General features: G+C 37.8%; 1 protein-coding gene across 1 annotated transcript; it reads right to left on the bottom strand.

The window, feature by feature from the left end:
* Window positions 1-22,518: 22,518 nt before the first annotated feature.
* LOC143030460 (uncharacterized) lies at window positions 22,519-23,874 on the bottom strand. Its single transcript, XM_076193608.1, has 2 exons — window positions 22,768-23,874; window positions 22,519-22,575 (listed from the first exon to the last, which is right to left on the bottom strand). Exons 1-2 carry the CDS (start codon window positions 23,872-23,874, stop codon window positions 22,519-22,521), a joined length of 1,164 nt encoding a protein of 387 aa, XP_076049723.1.
* Window positions 23,875-25,143: the final 1,269 nt, after the last annotated feature.

Here is a 25,143-nt window from a genome sequence, read left to right as displayed (position 1 = left end):
TATGGAGCTGATCATATTTTCCATGTTACTTTTTCATTATAAATATTGAAAATCATCCTATAGTTACATGCCTAACTCATTCCCCCACAACCACAAATGACTTCATAATTTTGCCATTATGCTTTTTTCATCATGCCATGAAGGATTTGGGAATGTGGGCAAGGATATACCTAGCCACACTTACTGCGTATTTGAATATAACTTCATAGCATACAATGTTTTGGGCTCATCAAACCTGAATCTAAAACCTACTCAAGGAGGGTTTATTCAGTTCATTCTGGACTCAAATAAGTGATGCAAGGCACCATCAAGGACCACACAAACTACAGTTTAGATATGGACGGTCTAGAACGAGCTTTGGAGTGCATGCGGCTTTTTCGATAAGTTGGAGGAAACACCTAATTGGTGTCATTCATACTGGGACAGGGGAGCTTTGTCTATCAAGTGACCGCAATGATATGTTAGAGTAAGTTCACTTAGTGGTTGAAATATAAAATGGAGGATGATGAAAGGTAGACAAAAAATATTAGTTGAACCAACACAAGAAAAGACGTTGAATCACCATCAGGTGTCATCCCGAAAAAGAATGTTGCAACATGGTAACATCCAAGAGGCAAATCAAAGGTATGAAAATATAACATTGTTCAGGGATTCCATATGTGGAATACCTAGGTAGAGGTATAGATTTGGAAAGGGAAACAAGGTATAAGAATATTCTAAATTCAGGCAATTACTGAAACTTAATTAAATGAAATTTATAGATCTGAAAGCTGAATACATGGACAATATATAAAGAAGTGAATGATTTGAAAAAAACAAAAATGCTGTGAAACGACACAGAGAGCTTAATGATCTAAAAGAGGGAAATTAAAACAGGTCAAATAGTGAGAATGAAAGAATAAAAAAATGAAGATTGACTAACAAAAATGAGGCTCTTGAAACAGAAGTAAAAGAACAAATACCAAGCAGTTGGAAGCAAACCAAAAAATAAACTTTTTAAAGAAATTGTAAAACAAATGGAAGAAAATGCAAAAGAAACAGTCATTAAAGTAATTAAAGAGAAAGAAAATTGGGCTAGACACAGTTGATAAAAAGAAGTGTATAGCAGTTTATTGTATTGAAGAAAACCACAATGTAGCTAGATACTTAAGAGAAAAAAGAGAAAGAAATAGCAAAAGAAATTCTGAGAGAGATACAAGAGGAGGGGCAAGAAAGGGAAAAGGAAATGGAGGAAGTGCAAAGAATAGGACTATACCCTAAGGATAAAAATAGACCACTATAAATTAAATTAAGGTCTCAAATGATAGCAGTTAAATTACAAGAATATATGGATATAAAAAAGAAATGAGCCATGAGGAAAGAGAGGGAAAAGACACTAAGAAATGAAGCTAATGGAAGAAAAAAAAAGAGTACTGACCTGAGGCTGAGAAAATGTTATATCAAAAAAGATCAAAGAAAACAAAAAAGGGGGAAAAAGGAAAAAATTAAAAATAATGTATACTAACATAGATGGTATGATTTCAGGACTAAATGAAGCCTGTGACATCTCCCTTTCTGGTTGCAACACTTGTGATAATAAAGGGGAAGGAAAAAAATCCTAATTCTATTTGTGGAACTTTTATTTGACATTAGTACTACCTCAGCCCATTAACATTAATCAATATCAAGTTGGATGTTCTGCAACCTTTGCTCTAATTTGAGCTTGTCCCACGTTACTGCTCAAATGGATTTACCTAGTTGCATTTTGTGGGAGAAGAGCTATGCTTGTAGTGACCCACAGTTGTGTCTTTCTGCATCCAGTTCTTTCTTAAAATTATGTATAGTTTTAGCACTCACTGTTTTCTCTTTCAATTAGTTCCATGTATCTATTACTCTGTGTGGAAAGCTGTTTTTTTTTCAGATCTCTTCTGTAACTCTTTCTCAAGTTTCTTTTCGTGTCCTCTTGTATTTCTTCTGTCCCATTTAAGTAGGTCATCCCTTTCTCTTCTTTGTTCCAGAGTTGAGAAGTGTAGTTTGTCCAATCTTTGTTCGTATGTCAACTTGCTAAGTGTTGGTGCCATCTTTATCATTGCTCTTTGAATTCTCTCTAGTTTATGTTTTTTTTTTTTTTTTTTTTGCTAAGTGTCCATAGTGATGCTGCATACTCTAATTTTGGTCTTACCAGTGTAACTATCTTCTCTACCATTTCCTTATCCATGTAATCAAAGGCCGCTTTCATTTATCTTATTAGGTTGTAAGTTTCTCCAACCATTTTGTTTACATATTTGTCTGATGTCATGTCGTTTGAGATAATTACTTCTAGGTCCTTTTCTGAGTTTACTTTTGTAACTTCCTTTGTACCAATTTTGTATTGATCCGATATTCTATTATACATATCTTAATGTATGATAGAATAATGATGAAGTTCACAGACCCATCCCCATATCATCCTTTATATTGAAGGTTTACTGTACATACATATACCAAAAGGCTCTTTCCCTCTTATAGGGGAGATAGCCAAAAAACAAAGGCATAAAAACCACTCCCACCCATTCCATTCCTATCATACTCCACTTCCTTCCACCATCTTCCCTCCCTCTTAACTTGGCACCTCATGGATGACAGGTCATCCATGCATCTCACCCACTGCCCTGGGTCAGATGCAGTGTCATAAGATAGCACATCCACAGCAAGGCCACTTCATTATATCGGCACACCCCCCCCTAGTAACCCCTATCATACTACTCAGGCGCCTCATCTCAAAACACATTCAAACTTCTCTCTTCCTCTCTTATGCTCCAGGTTTCTGCCCCATACAGTGTTGTTGACACAATTATTTCAGTTCTTAGTTTGATCAATATTTGCCACTTACCCATTTTTTCCACCTTTTCCAAGCTATGTCTTCTATCTTTTGCCTCACTACATTTTTTGTTGTACCAGCATTTAATGTACACCTTTTCCTGTTTTTGTTCTGGTACGTATTATCCACTCCCTCATAGATTTCTTTTAATATCACCATTTTTCTTCCATCTCTTTATCCTCATTAAAGAAGTTTTCCCAATTCACTTTTTGAAAGAATTTTCTGAGCTTCCAAATTCCGTCTAGTTGTACGTTAGCCTTCCTTTTTTGTGTTTCTCATTTCTTCACAAATAAATTTCCTCTTTTAGTTCAAAATCAATTAGTATGTGGTCACTTTTCCCAATTGGTCTTCTTCTATTCCATTTTATCCACAATTTCAGGCTCTGATGTAAATGTTAAGTCTAGTCTCAACAGTTCCTCATTAGTTCCATATCTGGTATTCTCTTTTACCCAGCGAGTCACTGTGTATTCAATGGTTATGTCCTGTAGTATATTTCCCCAAAAGTCTTCTCCACCCTTCACTGTCATCTCCCAACATATTTCCTTAGAGCTAGTCACTCATAATTACCAAGTTTCCTCCTTTCAGTATTTCATTTAATGCATGCCTTGTGTCTTCCAACATATCATTATGTTATAAGTTATAGGGGAATAAGCCTACTATGTGTGTTATACAAAGTATACACAAGAACTCTAATGAAGTGGCTTAAACCATACACAGAACAGGAGTTGGGGGAATATCAGTGTGGATTTCGGTGAAACAGATCAACTACGGATCATATTCACACAGTCTGACAACTAATGGAGAAATATTACGAATATGGTAGGACCCTATATCAGCTATTTGTAGATTTAAAACAAGCATTATGATAGTGTGCACTATCTACAGAATCATGAAAGGAATGGAAATCTTAGATAAGAATGATTTATTGAAATGGGACAATGGAAAAACAAGAGGACACAAAAAGAAACTAAAAAAAGATAGTTACAGAAGAGACCTGAAAAAAAAAACTTCCAACACAGAGTGATAGATACTTGGAACAAATAAGACAAAGAAGCAGTGTGTACAAACACTATTCAAGATTTTAAGAAAAAAACTTGATGCTGAGAGATACAAAAACGGGTCACCACAAGCAAAGCTCCCTTCCCGTATAATACAACTAGGTAAATACAGACCATCAATGTGGCAAATAATGGCAGAACTAAATATTCCAGCTAAATTAATATCCCTCATTAAAATGTGCTACATTGGAAGCAGATGTACAGTAAGAGTTGGAAGGAAAGATACAGAGTTTCAATATACACAGTGGCCTTGGACAGGGATGTATGCTGTCACCTTTACTATTTAACCCCTTCAATACGGGCCACATCACACGTCTGGCAGCATTAGCTGCCAGACGTGCGATGTTGCGTCATAATACTCGAATTATAAAAGATAAAGTCACTCCTCTATCGCTTGTTCTCTTTCACCCTGAATTTTGATAACCATAGAAAATATGATGAAGCCAGTTTACAGAGTATGAGGGTCACGCAGGTACGACTACAATCAATATAATCAAGACGCCGACGTCGGCATCCTCGCATACCCACTTGCTCCTCATGACGCCTATGTAGGCGTCACCGTATGGTATGGGTTAATCTTGTGCTAGAGAAAGCAGTCAGGCAGATTACCAACCATCCAGGTGGAGCTAAGTTATCCAATGGTCAGATAACCCACCTTGCTTACACCAATGACATCGATGTGGTGGCTGAGACTGTGGAGGAAATTAACAAGATCTTTAGAGTATTCCAGAGAGCAGCAGAACAAATAGGCCTAAAATGATATGAGCAGAAAACAGAAATTATGAAACTAAGTAGAAATAGCAATTACACACCAGGAGAAGAGTAAGTTGGATCACTATGTGTGAAGAAAGTTGATAAGTTCAAGTACCTGGGATCCACTGACAGTGAGAGAAAAGAATTGGACATAGAAATAAATGACTAATTAGCTGTAGGAAACAGATGTTACCATGCCCTGGCACCTGTAATGAAGAGTCGGACCATCAGTAGAACTAAGATAAAAACATATGACATTGTAATAAAACCAACAGTCCTGTATGGATGTGAGACATGGACACTGACAAAAGAAAGGGAGAAAAGACTGGAAATTTTCTAAAACAATATCCTGAGAAGAATCCTCGGCCCAGTATATGATGAAGAAAAAGGGAAATGGAGACAAAGACATAATAGGGAAATTAGAGATCAGACTGGACAACTATACATTCAGGATGAAATACGGGGAAGAACAAGGTGGGATGGGCACTGCCTCCGAATGGAGGCAGACAGACTACCAAGGAAGGTGATGGAAGGAGGAGGAGAGGGCAGACAACCATTAGGGAGACCCAGGTACAGATGGATGGATGGAGTGAGGAAGGATGTGGACAGGGTGGCAGAGGATAGAACCACCTGGAGAGGCATAGTGAAAGTGGTGAAGGGCTGTCCGACCTGACAACCAACAGAGTAAGAGAGTAAGTTATGGAATCTCTTGATTTCATACAATATTTCTATACCTTGTTTCCCTTTCCAAATCTATACCTTTACCTAGTATTGCAATTTCTGTTGCAAACCCTGAAAATGCAATATTTTTGCACCTTTGATTCCTCTGAACCATTTCCATGTTGCAACTTTTTTGGGATGACACCTGATGGCGATGCAACCCTGCTTACATCTAGTCTTCTCTTCATTGGTTCACCATATTTTTGTCTATCTTCACCATCCTCCATTTTCAATTGTTACCACCAAGTGAATTTACCCTAATATATCATTTTGGTAATTTGATAAACATACCTCCCATCCCAATATGATACCAACAGGCTGAAAATGATCTGGACATTTAGGTCATATGACCTGCATCCAGTATCTATGCAAGATTATGTAAGTGAATATCAAAAAGGTTTTACTCCTAAGAATATCACAACCAGTGCATATCAAATTTATAGTGAACTTCATAAATTCTTGATTTTTGTACTCTGGAAGACAAGATGGAGCCCCATCCCCATTAAGAATATAAGAACAATGTAAGCAAACAGGATGCATATGTTAATAAACAAAGAGTCTTGACAGTCTAAATCACTACCAATGTTGATGTTAATTTGAGGTACTTACACATGGGGCACATAATACTTAGAATGATAAGAGCTAGCCAGTGATCATATTGGTCAAAACTGCAGCTGCTAGACCATCAAACATCTTTCTAACATATAAAAGTGTTTGCTTGTCTCAAATTTCTAAAAATTGCTACCAAAATAACTATTAATTTGCACTACTCATAAATGGGGTTCAAAATTCTCAATGATAAGAGCTAGCCAATGATAGAGGTAAGAATTGCAGACGTGAGACCTGGCCTTATCTATTCTAGCCCCTTGGTAGATATAAAGATGTTCTTTTTTTTTTCTAACAGCTACTGACGTTACTATTAGTTTGCAATACTTATATCTGTGGTTCAGAATACATCAGAATGATATGAGATAGCCAATGGTACTATAGGTAATTGATGCTGTGAGACTGGCAAATATTTTCATAAATATCCACACTACCCTTACTAGGTATGTGTGAATCTGTGGACGGCGCTACCATTGTGAATGTAATGTTTACACTACTATCTTTTGCGGCCCGTTTGAATGAGTATGCATCAGTTGGAATGCTTGTAGCATTCAGCACATGCACAGGATTATCAAATTGTCTTCTTGTTCTGCAAGTGTATGCCCAGTTGAAAAAGAAAAAAAGAAAAAAAAAATCAATTTAAATGCAAATTTGGCTATTAGCCATTGCAAATTAGTTTTCCGAGTAAAAATCTTAAAATAAAGCACCTATCTATGAATATTTTAATGTAATATTCCTATTTTTCAGCTAATTTTCTCCCAGAAATGAGCAACTGTAAGATTGTTGGTAATGCGACAGCTGTGCCTTAATGCATAACATGTAGGCATGTTCTCCAATACTTAGTAATGTTTGTCGACATGATATGTCGGAGATACTTTGCATAGTAGTCATAGAAGGTGTTGTTCACAAATAATACTTACATTGTTATGGTATGAATTTTAAGATGTTGGACAGGCTATGCTATGCCTATTACATAGTCAGCTATGGCTATGATAGTAAGTATATGAAATAATTATTAATAATATGGTCAGTATTCCATGTCATGGACTATGTCCATGACCATGAGAAGTCTCAAGACTAGTAGAGGTCTAGAGACAAGACTTAAATTATCTTCTGGGTTTCAGGATGATGATGATGATGATGATAGACATGAGCTGTTGAAATAAGGCTGTTTATTCAGATTATCATGATTATAGATAACATGATTAAACAAAATAACTCCTTTTGAAAGTAAAAAGACTTTATTCATTTTTCTAATTCAGTAATTGGTGTAAAAAATAATTCACCAATTTCACCGTAAATTTAAGTTAGATCTTAGGATAGTTGCAGTGCTGACTGGTTAGTGTACTGAGAGGCAATCTAAGGGTAAGGGCTAAGGCACCTATATATGCACTTTTAAATGCGATAGTGGAGTTCTTTTAGCTACATATACATTACAGTGCACATACATCACATTGATGGAACATGTTACAAGATAGGCGTTAGTAAGAATTGTATAAAAGGAAGGTCCTGCATTGTTTTTTAAATGCTCAGGTGATTTGTTGACCCATAAAACTTTCATATGCCAAGTTGTATGTCAATTGGGCCAGGGGTTTGGATTTTACAGATGATTATCTCTAAATTGACAAAAGTTGCCATGGCAACATGATAGGTGTTAGTCAGAATGGTATAAAATGAAGGTCCTGCATTGTTTTGACATGCTCAGATGATTTGTTAACCCATAAAACCTTCACATGCCAAGTTGCATGTCAACTGGGCTAGGGGTTTGGATTGTGCTGATGATCATCTCTAAATTGACAACTTAATAGTTGCCATGAAAAGGCAAATTTGGTATGATGGAGATGTTCCACATTGTTTCTTACATGCTCTGGTGATTTGTTGACCCAAAAAAACCTAAGTAATCCAAATTTCAATAAAACTGGACCAGTGGTTTAGAATTTATGTGAACTTCTTTACCAAAAACTTTACAAATTACCACCCTTAATTCTAACCTTTTGTTATAGTATAGTATAGTCTAGCCCAGGGGTTCCCAAAGTGGTCGATATCGACCCGCAGGGTTCGATGAGACCATCCAAGGGGTCAAAAGGGGGTCAGTAGATTGCTGGGGGGTCGAAAGGGGGTCAGTAGATTGCTAGGGGGTCAAAAGGGGTCAGTAAATTACTATGGGGTCAAAAGACAGTCTTTAAAATTAGATGGTTGGCATGAAATTATCCTGTTCTCTTCCCGTACTGAAAGAGTGAGAATAACCAACCAACCAATATCTAAACTTAATGAAAAACCATGCCAGTTCACTCTGAGTCGAAAATCTTCTCCATTCTGTGCATGTAGGAAGAATCTCACATACACACAACCACACTGTGAATGAACATCAAGATGACTTGTGTAATATCATTGGCTTAAATATCACTTATAGTAATATAATACAGAATATTAATATTACTCTTCAAGCTATTGGTAAATTATGAATATTTATTTTAAAACACTTATGTTTATGTATATGTGAAAGCCCCCCCCGTCGTACTGGAACACTGTCGCCTTGATGAATGTTGCCATTTGGCCCTTCTATAATGGATCAAAACAAAAAACATAATAAATAATAAACAAATAGAATGAGCAAAATCCACAAACACGAAAACTGTGACTATGGTACTTTAGAATTACCATAAGTGATTTATGAGACCAAACAAGAACTACAGTTAAGAATTAAAAATAATATATAAACAACAAAAATGATAATCCTAATCATAATGATAATAACACTATTGAGAACTAAAATGATAATAATGATAATAACTAGATAATAATAATAGCATTAATAACAATAACACCAATAATAATATAAATGATATAATTCATGAATTAATAGTTTGGGTGCCTACAGAAAATTTTAAACTTTACTAGGGGGTCGATGAGCTGATAAGTCTGGGAACCCCTGGTCTAGCCAAAAATTCGGGACAAAAAAATAATTCAAGAAATCGTATTTCCCTTATTTTTCAAACTATTTGAAAAAATTAATAAGTATTTTGTTTCTAATGAAATGGTCTTTCATATGCAAACAAGAATTTAAAAGTTAAAAAAAAATTGTGCCCATACCTACCCTTGCTCAGAATGCCAAATGAGAATTAAGAGTGGCAAATGTGAACATACTACGCATGCACTAAGCTATCTTAACCCCATATCGCTGCACTTACGAATTCAAGAAGACACACTTGTTTAACCTGTTTAAATCACAGCCACGAAAAGAAGCTCATTAAACAGCTGAAGGAGTGCAACTCAACGCTTGACGGGCTATGACGCCATATGTAAACAAACAAGGTGAAGGTTTAATTTTTTTTTTTATATATCTTCTCTATTTTTCTATTTATATTTTCTGTTCTATTTTATACTTTATATCTATTATTTCTATAGATCATATTTTGTATTTCATATTTGTTTATTTCATATTTATTTATTTCATATTTATTTATTTCATATTTATTTATTTCATATATACATTTTCATTTTATATTTGTAATTTATATCTACATTTTCATTTCATATATGTATTTTCTGTGAGAGACGAGATGAGGAGGAGAATGGGGCTGGAAAGGGAGTTGGGAGATAGGGTGGATGAAAGAGTATTGGGATGGTTTGGACACATGGAAAGAATGAGTGATGACGGACCTGTAAAAGAGTTGTGGAAGGAATGAACATGAGGGGGTGACCTAGGATGAGATGGATGGATGGGGTAAAAGGGGTTTTGGATAAGAGGGAAATGTCTGTTGAGGAATGACAAGAGAGGACAGAAGATAAGGGTGAATGGAGAATGGATGTATATAGATGATGTTGTGATGTTACATACATACATACATTACATATACCAAGGCTTTTTTTCCCCTCACCAGGGAGGTAGCCAAAAAAAAAGGACAAGGCATAAAATCATTCCCACCCATTCCATCCCCGAAAACACTCCACACCCCTCCACCCTCCCTCCCATCTTAGCACCTCCTAGATGACAGGTCATCCCTGCACCCTGTCCACTGCCCTGGGTCAGAAGCAGTGTTGCAGGACACAGCACATCCACAGCAAGGCCGCTTCATTAAATCGGCGACCCCTCTCCATCCCCCCATATAAAGGGGAGGACGGGGAGAAATCCCTTTGGGCTGTTTAATTTTTTTTTTTTTTTTTTTTGCTCACACACACTACCTCACCACCCATTCCCCCATCCATTCCACCTCATGCATCACGACATTCTCCATATACAACCATTCTCCATTCACCCCTGTCTTCTGTCCTCTCCCGTCCTTCCTCAACAGACATTCCCCTCTTCCCCAAAGCCCCCTTCACCCCATCCATCCATCTCATCCTAGGCCGTCCCCCCATGGTCACTTCCTCCTCATCAGCCTTCCATACCACCATAACTCGTCTTTCCACACTCATTCTTTCCATGTGGCCAAACCATCCTAATACTCTTTCATCAACCCTATCGCCCAGCTCCCTTTTAACCCTTTTTTCCTTCTCACCTCCTCATTTCTCACTCTATCTAGCCTAGTAACCCCCATCATACTTCTCAGACACTTCATCTCAAACACATTCAAGTTCCTTCTCTCTCAATCACTTATGTTCCATGTTTCTGCTCCATACAGTGCTGTTGGCACAATCACTCCTTCATACAGTCTCCTCTTAGCATCCATTCCCAAATTTCTATTCCTCATTACACTTTTTAAACCACCAAGGCATTTACTCGCTTCTCTCAATCTACATTCTACCTCCACCTCGACTCCAACTTTTCCTGCCACATTTGCACTCAAATATCTAAAACTATCCACTTCCTCCAGTTGCTCTCCCTTAATGCTCACTTCCAGATTACTGCCACTTTCACCCCTTGTACATCTCATCACCTTACTTTTATCCACATTTATCTTCACCTTTCTTCTATCACACACTCTCCCAAACTCTGTCACCAACTTCCTCAATCCCTCCTCCGATCCTGCCACAAGCGCAGTGTCGTCCGTAAACAACAGCTGGTTCTCCTACCACTTTTCTCCATTTTCCTTAACCATCTCCAACCCCTGACCCACTACCCTTGCATTCACCTCTCGCACCACCCCCATCCATGTATAAGTTGAACAGCCAGGGTGACATAACGCATCCCTGCTGAAGTCCCACCTTTACCTCGAACCACTCACTCTCTCCATTTCTAATCCTGACACAAGCTCTACTACTCTCATAAAAACTCTTGACAGCTCCGAGAAGCTTTCCTCCTATCCCGTATATCCACATAACCTCCCACAGTGCCTTTCTGTCTACCCTGTCATAAGCCTTTTCCAGATCCATAAAGGCCCAGAAAACATCCTTCCCCTTTCCTATAGCTTTCTCACATACCTGTCTTACCACAAAAATCTGATCTACACAACCTCTACCTGTCCTAAACCCACACTGTTACTCACCAATTACTCCCTCTGTTCCTCTCCTAATCCTCTCAATCAAGATCCTCCCATAAGCCTTCCCAACTACACTTAACAAGCTAATCCCTCTGAAACTACTACATTCACACTTGTCCCCCTTTCCCTTGTAAAGAGGAACTATACAAGCACTCCTCCAGTCCTCTGGCACTCTACCTTCTCTCCAGCAAACATTAAATAACCTCACCAGCCAGTCAACCATCACTATAACCTCCTTTTTTAAGACATTCTGCATGGCATCCATCCAGACCAGGTGCCTTACCTGCTTTCATCATCTTAACTGCTGCCTTCACTTCATCCTTCCTTATTTCTCCTCCATTTTCCTCACTCATCACTCTCATTTTCTTAGCATTTCCCACTGCAGCTATCTTTCCCTCCCTATCCTCCTTCACATTAAGCAACTCTCTAAAATATTCTGCCCATCTTCCCCTTACTGCCTTCTCCTCCATTATCATCTCTCCATCTGCACGTTTTACCTTTTCTTCTCTACTTGATTCGCCTCCTCTTCCTCTCTTAATTTCTTTCCAAAACATCTTTTTATTCCTTTTAAAATTTTCTGTCATACTCTTACCCCATTTTACATCTGCTCTCCTCTTTGCCTCCTTTACCTTTTGCTTTACTTCTCTTTTCTTTTCCCTTTATGTCTCATATGACTCCCTCGTCCTATTTTGTAACCAATCTGTGTAAGCTCGCTTCTTCTCTTCTACAACCTTCTTCATTGCCTCATCCCACCATTCACTACCCTTCCTTCTATTTCCTCCTGACCTTCTTGTTCCACACACCATCTTTGAACACTTTGTGACTCCCTCCTTGAACCATCCCCATTCCTCTTCCACACCTACCTCTACTCTATCCTTCACTCCCTCCCACTCCTCCTTCAGCTTCCTCTTGTACTCCTCCTTTTCCTCTTCGTTTAAAGAGTTCACTCTAAGCACCTCCCTACCTTTTGTCCCTTTCCTCTTCCTCCATCTGTCCTCCACTCTCAACTTACCTTCCACCAGAAAATAATCTGATATTCCCCCACCCTCTCCCCTTAGCACATGTACATCCCTAATTCTTCCTATCATAATCCTATTTACCACTTCATAGTCCATTAAAGCTCTATCTACCACCTTTTCCTCCACCACCCTCTCCCATGTGTACTTATGCTTGACTTTCTTCCGAAACACTGTATTTGCTATCATCAACTCTCTTTCTAGACACATTTCCACCATCAACTCTCCACTACAATTCTTGGTAAGCATATTTTGAAATATTTCCCAGATCTGATCTACAGGTTTTTCACTTAACTTTGCCTCCCAATCTGTAATCTGAAGCTCCTGATGTAGTCCTATGAACTGAGCTTTACTGAAATTGGGTATTAAAGAAACATAAGTATTCTAAAAAAAATTAGTAGTTTGAATCTAAGTTGTGATCGCTATTTGCAATAGTTTCGTGGGTAACAATTTTAGTATTATATTTCGTATCTGGTTTGGGAGATTCTCTTGTTATTTGCAGATGACGATTTGAAGTATCTAAGTTAACGATGGCTCCAACTGAAGAAGAAGAGGTTGGTAGATGATACACTCCTTTGTGTTCGCGGGTCTGTATGCCTTCCGCGGACTTCAAAGTTATTGAAACTTCAGGGACTTTTCCATTTTTTTCTACATGGAGTCTTATTAAATCCTTTGCAGTTTCAACTTCTTTCAAAATTTTAGAGAGGCATTTATTATTGGTTGTAAAATAATTGAAAAAAAATCGTACTATTGCTTCGTTATCCTGAAAAGCTTTAAATTCTCGTTTTCGGCGACTTTTAGTTGCTGTATTATCGGTTCTGTCCCTTTTCGATAAATTAGACGCATTCGTTATTTTGCTAGCTCTGAATTTTATTTGTTGGTCGACATCGTGATAGAAATAAAGATCCAGAAAACAGTCGGTTTTCTTTTTCCACAAAACACCCCTTTCATTTTTAAATAATCCAAAAGATGCTTGAAGACGTTCGGGTCTCAAATACCCTATTTTATGGTATATTCTTCCTTGGATCTTATAGCACATAGCTTTATCTGCATCATTTTCTAATCTTCCTGATGTACATAAAGACGTAAAGGAAAACATTAAATTAAAACCCGCTATGTTATTCAAAAAACCGCTCAGGGAGCTCCGTTTTACCCTCATAAAGTTGAAGTATGTCTCCATCTTCAATAACTGAAGGGTTAACCCATTAAACTCCGATGACAAGATGTCTTGTCATTTGGTCAAATAAAACAAAAAAATCATAAAACACCAAAATGTTTGATCAAACACCAGAAAAATATGACGTCAGTCCTCCTCGCTTCGCTCGCTCGCGAGCGAAGCGAGGAGGACTGACGTCATATTTTTCTGGTGTTTGATCAAACATTTTGGTGTTTTATGATTTTTTGTTTTATTTGACCAAATGACAAGACATCTTGTCATCGGAGTTTAATGGGTTAATGGGAGGCACTTGCCCAGAATTACAACATAGAGTCTTGGGTTCTTTTTTCCATAACAATGCCTGGCAGAATTTACATTTGAAGTCGCCGAGTTTTCCGATATAGTGATTCGTTACGTGTAGTTCCTTCAAGTTCCCCCATATCGAAATCATCCATTACAGTTTTTTCACTGTCCTCCTTTTGCTTCAATCGTCGCTCTTCTCTATCCTCACTTAAAAGTTTCAATTCTTCGTTGTTTAACTTTCTCAACAACCCTTCATTCTCTATACTAACTTTTAGTTTCCTCACCGCTTTCCGCTTGGCTGTTTCTTCCATTTTCCTCTTTCGCATTTCCTTTTTTCTCAATCTTTTTATTTGTTCCTTTTTCTCATTTTGTATCCTCTCTTCTTCCTTTTGTTTCAGCAACACTTTTTTTATGTACCTCTTCTTTGTCTTTTCGTATAGCATACTTATTTTTCCGTTCAATTCGCTTGAAGTTCTTGAAAAGCATGTCCAAATAATGTATCTGATAAATTCTGTGATTAAACACACCTCCATTTTTCGTAAAGCTCTTGTAGCCCGCTAAATAGTGCTTCAGAAAATTACCAGAAACACTATCCTCTATTTCACCAACAAATAATGGCAAACCATCAAACATTTCATCACAATACGTAAAATCATCGGATTCTCGTATTGTGATATTGAACTTCAATATCTTACGATGAAACTCCTTCACGGATTCGTTAAGAGAAAAGGACTTTTTGGTACCATAAAGGTCCGGAAAGTTTTTGCTATGCTCTGCCCTTAATGTGTTTAGTGTTTTAAGGTCCTTTGATACCTCACTTTTAGATACATTCTTCGTATCAGTCACCCACTTCCAAAAGTGACGTTGGCGCTTCTTCCTAGCTGCTGCGTCGTCTGACATCTTACACACCCATGGTAATTCGCCAAAGGTATGGAGCAAAGCTTTACATGAGGTAGCGCTGCGCGTGTCACAGAATTACCATGTACCGCCGGTGGTCGATCACGCTTTTGAAATTAATCTTTTATTAGTTAGTAGATGATACAGAGGAATCAACACGGCCGACGCGGAATTCTCTCTTGTTTCCCTTCGGTGAAAATGTGAGCTCACGTCAAGAGGTGCCTGAATATACGAAAACGGTCGGTCACCATTTATCTAATTTTCCAGTCGACAATAATACTAACAGAAACGAAGAATCATTACTGAACTCAGGGTCATTATGTTGAAATGCAACATTCTTTTTGCACCACTATTATACATTTTATTTGTTAATATAATGAACGTTTAGCATAGCGGCTGAAGTGTTTACAAATATCTATGCTTCATGTCGCCTCACAAGGATTCTGAAATGTTTACTAAAGTGTCTCCTTATACCATGAACAAAGGTACTTGGTATGTTTATTAGATATCGAAGGTAATAGTATCTACTACCAATGTAGGATATCTTATTGTCTTTATGTTAAATTGTAAAATTAAAAAAATCATAAACTTGTAAGCATATCATTTGTATAGAAATATATTCTATATATTTTTTTTTCGAAACAATATATAATATTCGTCACGGGATATCTAGATTGAAAAATGTTTTCTCAGAATGTTTCGCTCAGTGCTAATATGAACACAATTGTCAAAAATCATCTTTTTCATATCTTTAAAGCATTTTTCTCTGCACGTGTTTAAATTTTTTTCAGAATGGTTCGTTCAGTGTTTATATGAACACTTTTCAGAATTCATCGTCTTTTCTATATTTTTATAAAGTTTTTCTTTAGGTTTTCTCAGAATGTTTCGCTCCGTGTTAATATGAAAAAAAAAAAATCAAAATTCATCGTCTTTTCTATATTCAAAAAATTCTCTACGTTTGTTTAAGGATTTTCTCAGAATGTTTCGCTCAGTGTTAATATGAACAGAATTGCCCAAATTTATTGTATTATATATATATATATATATATATATATATATATATATATATATATATATATATATATATATAAAATTCTCCACGTGTTTAAGGATTTTCTCAGTGTCTCGTTCAGTGTTAATATAAACTCAATTGTCAGAATGTTTCGCTCACTGTTAAAATGAACATAATTGTCCAAATTTGTCGTATTTTCTATACGAGTATTTTTCATATTCTCTACAAGTGTTTAAGGGTTTTCTCAGAATGTTTCGTTCAGTGTTAATGGTAAGACAATTGTCAAAAATCCTTTTTTCTACATCTTTAAAGCATTTTTTCTCTACTTGTTTAACGGTTTTCTCAGAATGTTTCGTTCAGTGTTAATATGAACACTTTTCAAGATTCATCGTCTTTTCTATATCTTTAAAAGTTTTTTATCTAGGTTTTCTCAGAATGTTTCGCTCACTGTTAATATGAAAATGTTTAAAATTTATCGTCTTTTCTATACTAAAAAAAAAAATCTACACGTGTTGAAGGATTTTCTCAGAATGTTTCGCTTAGTGTTAATATGAACACAATTGTCAAAATTCATCGTATTTTCTATATTTAAAAAAAAATCTCCACGTGTTTAAGAATTTTCTCAAAATGTTTCATTCAATGTTAATATGAAAATAATTGACAGAATGTTTCGCTCAGTGTTAGATGAACATAATTGTCCAAATTTATCGTATTATCTATACGAATATTTTACACATTTTCTCTACGAGTGTTTAAGGATTTTCTCAGAATGTTTCGCTCAGTGTTAATATGAACACAATTGTCAAAAATCATCTTTTCTATGTCTTTAATGCATTTTTCTCTCCACGTATTTAAGGGTTTTCTCAGAATGTTTCGTTCAGTGTAAATATGAACACTTTTCAAAATTCATCGTATATTTTCAAAAAGTCTTTCTCTAGGTTTTCTCATAATGTTTCGCTCAGTGTTAATATGAAAACAATTGTCAAAATTTATCGTTTTTTCTATATTAAAAAAAATCTCTACACGTGTTTAAGGATTTTCTCAGAATGTTTCGCTCGGTGTTATTATGAACACAATTGTCAAAATTCATCGTATTTTATATATTTAAAAAAAATTATCCACGTGTTTAAGAATTTTCTCATAATGTTTCGTTCAGTGGTAATATGAACACAGTTGTCAGAATATTTCGCTCAGTGTTAGAATGAACATAATTGTCAAAATTTATCGTATTTTCTATATGAGTATTTTTCATATTTTCTCTACAAGTGTTTAAGGGTTTCTCAGAATGTTTCGCTCAGTGTTAATATGAACGCAATTGTCAAAAATCATCTTTAAAGCATTGTTCTCTCCACGTGTTTTCTCAGAATGTTTCGTTCATGTTATGATTTTTTTTTTAAATTCATCGTTTTTCTCTAGGTTTTCTCAGAATGTTTCACTCAATGAATATTTCGAAAAAAAAAATGAAAATTTTGAAAAAAACTATGAAATTTTATGAAAATTATGAAATGCATTATGAAATTATGAAAATCTTGAAAAAATCATCGTCTTTTCTATATAAAAAATTTCTACGCGTGTTTAAGGATTTTCTGCTCTGTGGTAATATGAACACAATTGTCAAAATTAATCATATTTTCTATATTTTTAAAACATTTTTCTCACCACGTCTTTAAAAGTTTTCTCAGAATGTTTCATTCAGTGTTAATATGAACACAATTGTCAAAATTCATCGTATTTTCTATATTTCAAAACGTCTCTCTCTACATGTATACTAGGATTTTCTCAGAATGTTTCGCTCAGTTTTAATAAGAACACAATTTTGACGTCAAAATTCATCGTTAAAACATTTTTTCTCTCCACGTGTCAGAATTTTTCGTTCTGAAGGACATCTTTCACGTCGTCACACAGTCCATTTCCATCTTCAAACTGGGTAAAAACACCGTCGATTTCCGTCTTCACACTGGGCAAAAATACCGTCGATTTCCATTTTCACAGGCAAAAATATCATCGATTTCCATCTACACACTAGGCAAAAATAACGTTGATTTCCATCTTCACACTAGGCAAAAATACCTACGATATCCTCCTTCATACTAGGCAAAAATGACGTCGATTTACATATACACACTAAGCAAAATTACCGTTGATTTTCATGTACACACTAGGCAAAACTGCCGTCGATTTCCATCTTCACACTAGGCAAAACTGTCGTCGATTTCTTTCTTCACACTAGGCAAAAATACCGTCGATTTTTATCTTCACACCAGGCAAAAATATCGTCGATTTCCATCTTCACACCAGGCCTTCTTCATACTAGGCAAAAATGACGTCGATCTACATATACACACTAAGCAAAATTACCGTTGATTTTCATGTACACACTAGGCAAAACTGCCGTCGATTTCCATCTTCACACTAGGCAAAAATACCGTCGATTTCCTCCTTCATGCTAGGCAAAAATGACGTCGATTTCCATCTTCACACTAGGCAAAATTGCCGTTGATTTTGGTGTTGATTTTGATGTGTTGATGTCGATGTTGTCTTCACATTTGGCAGAAAAATCGTATATTTTTTGTTCTATTCGCGAAAAAAAGTCCTTGAACGGGACAGAAATACCGTCAAAATTTCCTCACATAGACTTCCTACACACATGACAAAAATAGTCGATATTTTTTCCACAAAAATCCGTAAAGGTCCCTTGAAAAAAAAAAAAAAAAAAAAATAAGATAAAATAAAAACAATAAAGTAAATCTCATAAAACACAATATAAACGTAATAAGTAAATATAAATAAAACTCCATATCAATATAACGCAATAAGTAAATGAATAGATAAATAGATCAATAAAATTATTAAACAAAATAAACTTTTACCCTTACACTGCGCATTGTTACATGATTTTTTTTTTAGCTTAGGGTAAAAGCATAATCATTACTTCATTTAGTTTTTGTCTTGCCAAAGCGATGCTTGCTATCTAATTGATATAGTAAAAAATTGTCATGCTTATCCATACTGTTGTTTTGGAGAAATAGTGTGAAATATTGAAATAATTTGAGTGAAAATGGGCTATTGGCAACTCGACGGCAGTGCTGGAATATGATTGGCTAAATTATGTCGTCATACTGAATTTAGATCTTCAAAACAGGCATGTTCGTTTTTCAACGGCAAATTAGTCAAAATCTAAATACAGTCTGACGATATATATATATATATATATATATACATATATATATATATATATCTGTATATATATATATATATAATATATATATCTGTATATATGTATATGTATATGTATACATATGTATATATACATATATGTATATATATATAAATGTATATATACATATATATACATATAATATACACACCCACACATATATACTGTATATATATATACAGTATATATACATATACTGTATATATATATATATACATATATATATACATGTATATATATATATATATATGTATATATGTATATATATATATATATATATATATATATATATATATATATATATATATATATATATATATCACCCCTATCCTTCCGAAATAATGATAAACTGTGAAAATGAAACGTCAGGACCCGATACTCATGAATAAAAATTCATATAAATACCTTTCCATCAAATAAAGTATTTCCCTTTAATACGTTATGATACTGCAGACCACGACAAAGAAATAATAATGGAATATTAGACGGAAAAGTAACGAGAGGAAACGAAACGAAATGAGGAGTTGAAAGGAGGGTCGGCTTTCAGCGACTACAGCACTATCTCCCTCAGCCTTGGATACGGTACCCACCATCTGGAGAGAGAGGAGAAAGCGCATCTGTCTCTAGCACACATTTCAACGACAAATGATTGGAGCTAAAGAGATGCTAGATAGTGACGTACAGATTCACGAGTTGATTTTATATTTTCAAATTATAAATATAAAGAAATACACCTTTAGAATACATCATTTCCAATACAATAAGAATGATTAAAAGTTGAAAATGATAACTTCCAATACAGTAATAACTACTGCCATCCCTTTCTAGTAGGGGTATGAATTATAATTCATAACAATTCAACATTATATCATGAAGGAAATAATACAGACAGACGAGAAATGAACAATTTCCAATACATCAAAACTGATCATAAATGAGTGAAAACTAGAATGAAAATATGATAATAGACCAAACAAATCATTTTCGTTATAGTGATAACTCCTTTAGACCTTTTCATTTAGACCATAAGATCATATAGCAAGTGGACAGCAGGAATATATAATTCCTTATAAATAATGCGGAATGAGATGAGAAAGGAAAGAGAAGTGAAGGGAGAGGGGTGAGGAGAGGAAAGTAAAGGAAGGACAGGCGTAAATGTCTGAAGAAAAGAAAAATGCAACAACAGATTTAGGAAGGAAAGCTAGTGTGGAGAAAGAGGGGGGGAATAAACTTTAGTCAGCACCACATTCAATACAAGTACACATTTTACAAATGGAATGATGCGTCGTTTGGCGTGTAGCCACAAAGCATATTTCTTTTTCAGTACTCTAGCACTCAATAGGTTCGAAGAGTGTGGTACTGCGTATAGCATTTCCCTGGGCAGAGTGCTACATTGCACTCCTTACAATGGTAAGATGTTGATTTTCTTTTCTTTGGTCGCAGGATGGTGTTCATACAAACGTGGCAATCCCTTTGTCTTTTTGTACGTTTTATTGAGGCAGTAGGTGCTGGGGGTGAGAGAGATTTCCAGGTAGTGCCTCTGTACCCACGCTGTACAGGCCAGACGATCGGGCATGTTTTGAAGTAGCGAGTGGCGGCCTGGGTGTGGTGAACTTTGTTCTCCGTACTTCTCCAGCAATTGGTACGACACTGCATACGTGAATTTCTTCAGAGACGTTGGTCTGTTGCCACTCCTTATCAGCCTGAAGTTGTAGGCATTGAACACAGTTTTCCTCACACATTCCACAAAGCTGACCATCATGTCGGCCTTGTCAACATGACGCATATTTGCCGTGTAGTCAATCACAAGGTCTGGTTTCTTTATTACTTCACCTGTCCTGTAATTCACCTTCTCTGTAGTCATCATTTTTCCGGTATGCAGAGTTGACAGCAGCGAAAAAAAAATACACGGGAGCGACGGGCGATTTGCTCGGGAAAGTTCCAATGTCGCTCTCGCAAATCCAATAGCGGGAGCGATCCCCCCCTCCCCCCTAAAAAAAAATCGCTCCCGTTGCAAGATTTAACGTTTTTCATGCATTATCCATCATTTGACAATTCCTGAATCCCATCACCATTGTTGAAAGGATCAGAGCAAACACAACTTACCCGTGATCAATCATTGCATTATCAATCGATATCATAAACGCAACGCATCAATCAACTTTAATTTGTTGATGTACGTACGTATGTGTATGTGGTATAGCTGCTAGAGTTCAATGGCTTACCTAGCCTAGCTTCGTATCCGCTGCATGCACGCGTATACTAGTACATGTTGCCTAGGACTTTACACGACTATCGTGCTACATAATGTCGTTAGTTGCGAATTGCATGGTTCCTGTATGCAGGGAAGTTCATTAGTTGCATGCAGCTAGCTGCCCAATCAACGCACTGACTACATGTACAATGCACCATTGACTAAATAACAGTAACTGGATCGAATCATCAAAAATTCAAAGTGCAAGAGTTAAATAGTGAGTAAAACTGATTAAGAGAGCTAGTGTCAACTGAGCATTGAGAATGAGAAGTTGAGAACTACATGCTCATGGATTAATCAAATAATCATATAAACAGGTTTAACCTATTAGGTTGCTATAACTAGATTAATATCAAGTAATGAAAATTACATAGTGACCTTGTACTGCTACCATAGACCTCCATAGTACTATGCAGAACAGCAGAAAGTCAGAAACCACTAATTTTATTCTAAAAAACTCTGCAAGTGGATCTTAACTTAACAAGGAAACTCGGTAATTTGCATCATATTGAAATCCATTAACTTATTTGACATATTTGTATCAATACATTACAATAATAGCCTTTAAATTTGCAAAGCCTCTTGCTGGAGAGAACTGCTGCTTGGAGTTGAGGCCGGGAGAGAAGTCGGTAGAGAACTCGGTAGAGAAGTCGGGAGAGATTTCTGAATTCTGAATTCCAAGGAAAGACCATCCGCTTGCGCGGGATCGGTTTTTGTGGGAGGGGAAAAATGTCTGTAAGAAAATGAAAAGATAGTAGTGTATAAAAGAAGGCTATTGCCACCGGGTGATTTACCGAGCGATTTGGGGCTATTGGTGGTCGTGGCTCGGGAGAAATGGGCTGGGAGCTTGGACGATGGAGCTGATCTCTTTTTTTTTTTTTTTTTTTTTTTTTTTTTTAATTAGTCCCAGCGGAGGGATCAGATTTAGGGACTGTGTTTTAGTTTTTCAATATTAGCTGTGTGTGATGTGTTGCTAGACAGTTGGAGGTACTAGTGTGTACATCTAGTACATCTAGTTCGTCTCCGGGAAGATGGAGAGAGCCAGTGGCGCTATAATAAGTGCCCAACTGGTGAGGTGGAGATTAGGTGGGCTGCCATGATGATGCTGTGGTGGTCGGCATATTCCTCTGACCGGAGATCCCATGTTGCTTGGTCAATTTTTTGTTGGCATCACTTGTTGAAAAGCAGAGCGAGATGCAATCCTCTTCCGAGGTTAGGGCCCCTCGTTTGGCGGCTCAGTCGGCCATCTCGTTTCCATGGATGCCTACATGGGAGGGCACCCACTGGAAGCGAAGACGGAAGCCGCGTCGTGCGATTTCTTCTGAAAGGATTAGGATTTCCTTGAGGATTTCCGGTCTTGTTTTGCAGTACTCTGTATTACATCTAGGCTGGACTGGGAGTCCGATAGGATGACTACTTGCGTTCGTGAACGGGGGAGAGTCTTGACTTTATTCAAAGCTTCTCTGATGGCGACGAGTTCGGCAGTTAGGATGGTGGTGGGTGGGAGCTTCACTTCGAAGTGCTCGCGCGTGGTCTCGAAGAAGAGTCCTGCTCCTGTTCTGCCGTCACTGAGCACCGATCCGTCTGTGAAGATCTTAAAGTCGTCCGCGTACTCCTTAGCCAGCAGTTCTCGAGTACAGGTGGCGATTTGGTGTGGGGGATCTTCTTTGGCTACTCCAGGGACATTGGTTCGTACCTCCGGCGGCTTCATGATCCAGGGTGGGTATGGATCGACTTGGGCTTGGGGGACACGGAGGCGGTCGGCTGTCTCTATTCCCGCTCTTGAACATAGACCGGAGACAGAGGAGACCAGACCATGTCCTGATACAGTAGGTGGAGCTGGGTTCCAGCCTTCGCCTAGTTCAGTGTCCGTGGAGTTAGGTACCCTCGCTGAGCTGAAGAGGTACCTGCAGGTATCTCTCTTCAGGCGATGCCAAAGTGGGAGGATTCCGGCTTCACAGTATACTTGCTCCTGAGGGACAGACTGCGGGAGTCCGAGTCCTAGCCTAAGTGCTTGGCACTCGACTGTAGCCATGCGACGGATGGCCGACATCGGCAGGTCGTGCAAAGCTTGTGCGCCAAACAGAAGCCGGGAGCGGACTAGACTCTGGGTGAGGTGGATGAGTGTTTCTCTCCGCTGCCCCCATGCTTCGTGTCGGACGGCCCTAATGAGGTTGAGGGCACGTCTTGCATTATTTATGGCTTGTTGGACCTGACTAGTCCAGCGACCATCTTTTTGGAAGATGACGCCCAGGTACCTGACTGAGGGTGAGGGGGGCACTTCTGTGCCGCAGATGCTGAGGACGTTCCAGGTTGGGTAATGGCCTCTGTTGGAGCCAGGAAGGTGCACGGGCATGTACACTGTCTTATTTGGAGAGAGTAGGAAGCCGAGGCTTTCGAGGTGGCGGATAACACTATCTACTTGACTTTGGAAGAGGCGGAGTTCTGCCTTGTGCTGGGCAGAGTCCTTCTTCGGACGTCTATGCCTTGATCGGCGCCATACGGCTATATCGTCGGCATAGGCGGTAATGGTGGCGTCCTTCCTCAGCCCTTTCCCGATGTCGGCTAACATTAGGGCGAAGAGAGTGGATGCTACCACTGAACCTTGGGGGACTCCCATGTCGACAGGCATTCGCCCGCTCAGGACTCCCTTCCAGCGCACTATTATTGAGCGGCCGGAGAGAAAGGAGCGAACGAAGGAATACAGCGCTGGGGAGACTCCGATAGATTTAAGCTTCAGCAGAAGTTTGGCGTGCCATACGGTGTCGAAGGCTCGGGCGATGTCCAGGAAGCAGGTGTACTCAAAGACAAATTCGTCCCACCCCCATTTTTAATCATGTGTTCTATTTTTCTGTATAGGTCATGGATCGCTTCCTAATTCCCCACAAGAGGCAACAAGTTAATGACGACGATCAAGAACCATGTACTTCTAGTTCCACTGAAAACCCGGAGTTGGAAGAGAAGGTGGATGGTGACAAACACAGAAAAACACAAGACGTCCTCCAGGGCCAAACAACATCAGCCTGCTGACAGATAATGGGCCTACCTGTCCTGATTTGAAGAAATATCCTTCACACATGCAAGGTGGTCAGACAAGATCATTCAATAAAAGATGGCACCAACATCATTCTTGGCTTGAATATTCCGTGGTCAAAGATGCAGCTTACTGTTTTTGCGTGTCGTCATCTTACAACTTCCCATCTTGGTCGAGCTGAACAATTATTCACCCACAACGGATTCAAGAATTGGAAGAAGGCAACCATGCCTCTGAAGGCTCATGATACTTCAGCTTGTCATAAATTTGCGATGCAAGCTTGGGGAGAATTCAAATTGCAGAAAGTTACAGGGGCAACAATTTATCAAGCCATTGATGTCGGGCATGCCAAGACAGTGGTGGATAACAGGCGGTACATTAAAGTAGATATTGATGCAGTTCTCTATACAGCATGTCAAAATGTTGCCCAGAAAGGGCACAGAGAAGGGGATGAATCCGACAATCGAGGAAACTTTTTGGAATTGCGTAATGTGCTAGCCAAGTATGATCATACAGTTGCAAAAAAGGGTTCTAGGACAGTTTGATACTGGACATTTTGATACCGGGCATTTCGCTACCGGACATTTTGTGACTAGGATTTTTCACTACCGGGCATTTCGATACCACTGTATATATATATATACATATATATATATATATATACATATATATATATATATATATATATATATATTATATACATAAAGGCCTGTCTACACGAGCGGGCCTGATCGGCGGGCTTGCCCGTTAACGGGCATATTTGACGGGCAAACGATCAAATTGCCCGAAAGGCCGCCGAGCGAAATCACTGAGCTGGTGCCCGGTAGCTGGAGTTTCTACCCTGCCAGACGCAAG

Source organism: Oratosquilla oratoria, chromosome 12 (genome assembly GCF_046742065.1).
Source record: "Oratosquilla oratoria isolate Oo_2021 chromosome 12, ASM4674206v1, whole genome shotgun sequence".
NCBI lineage: Eukaryota > Metazoa > Arthropoda > Malacostraca > Stomatopoda > Squillidae > Oratosquilla > Oratosquilla oratoria.
Note: the sequence above shows the minus strand (reverse complement) of the source record. Positions and strands in the feature narration are given on the sequence as shown.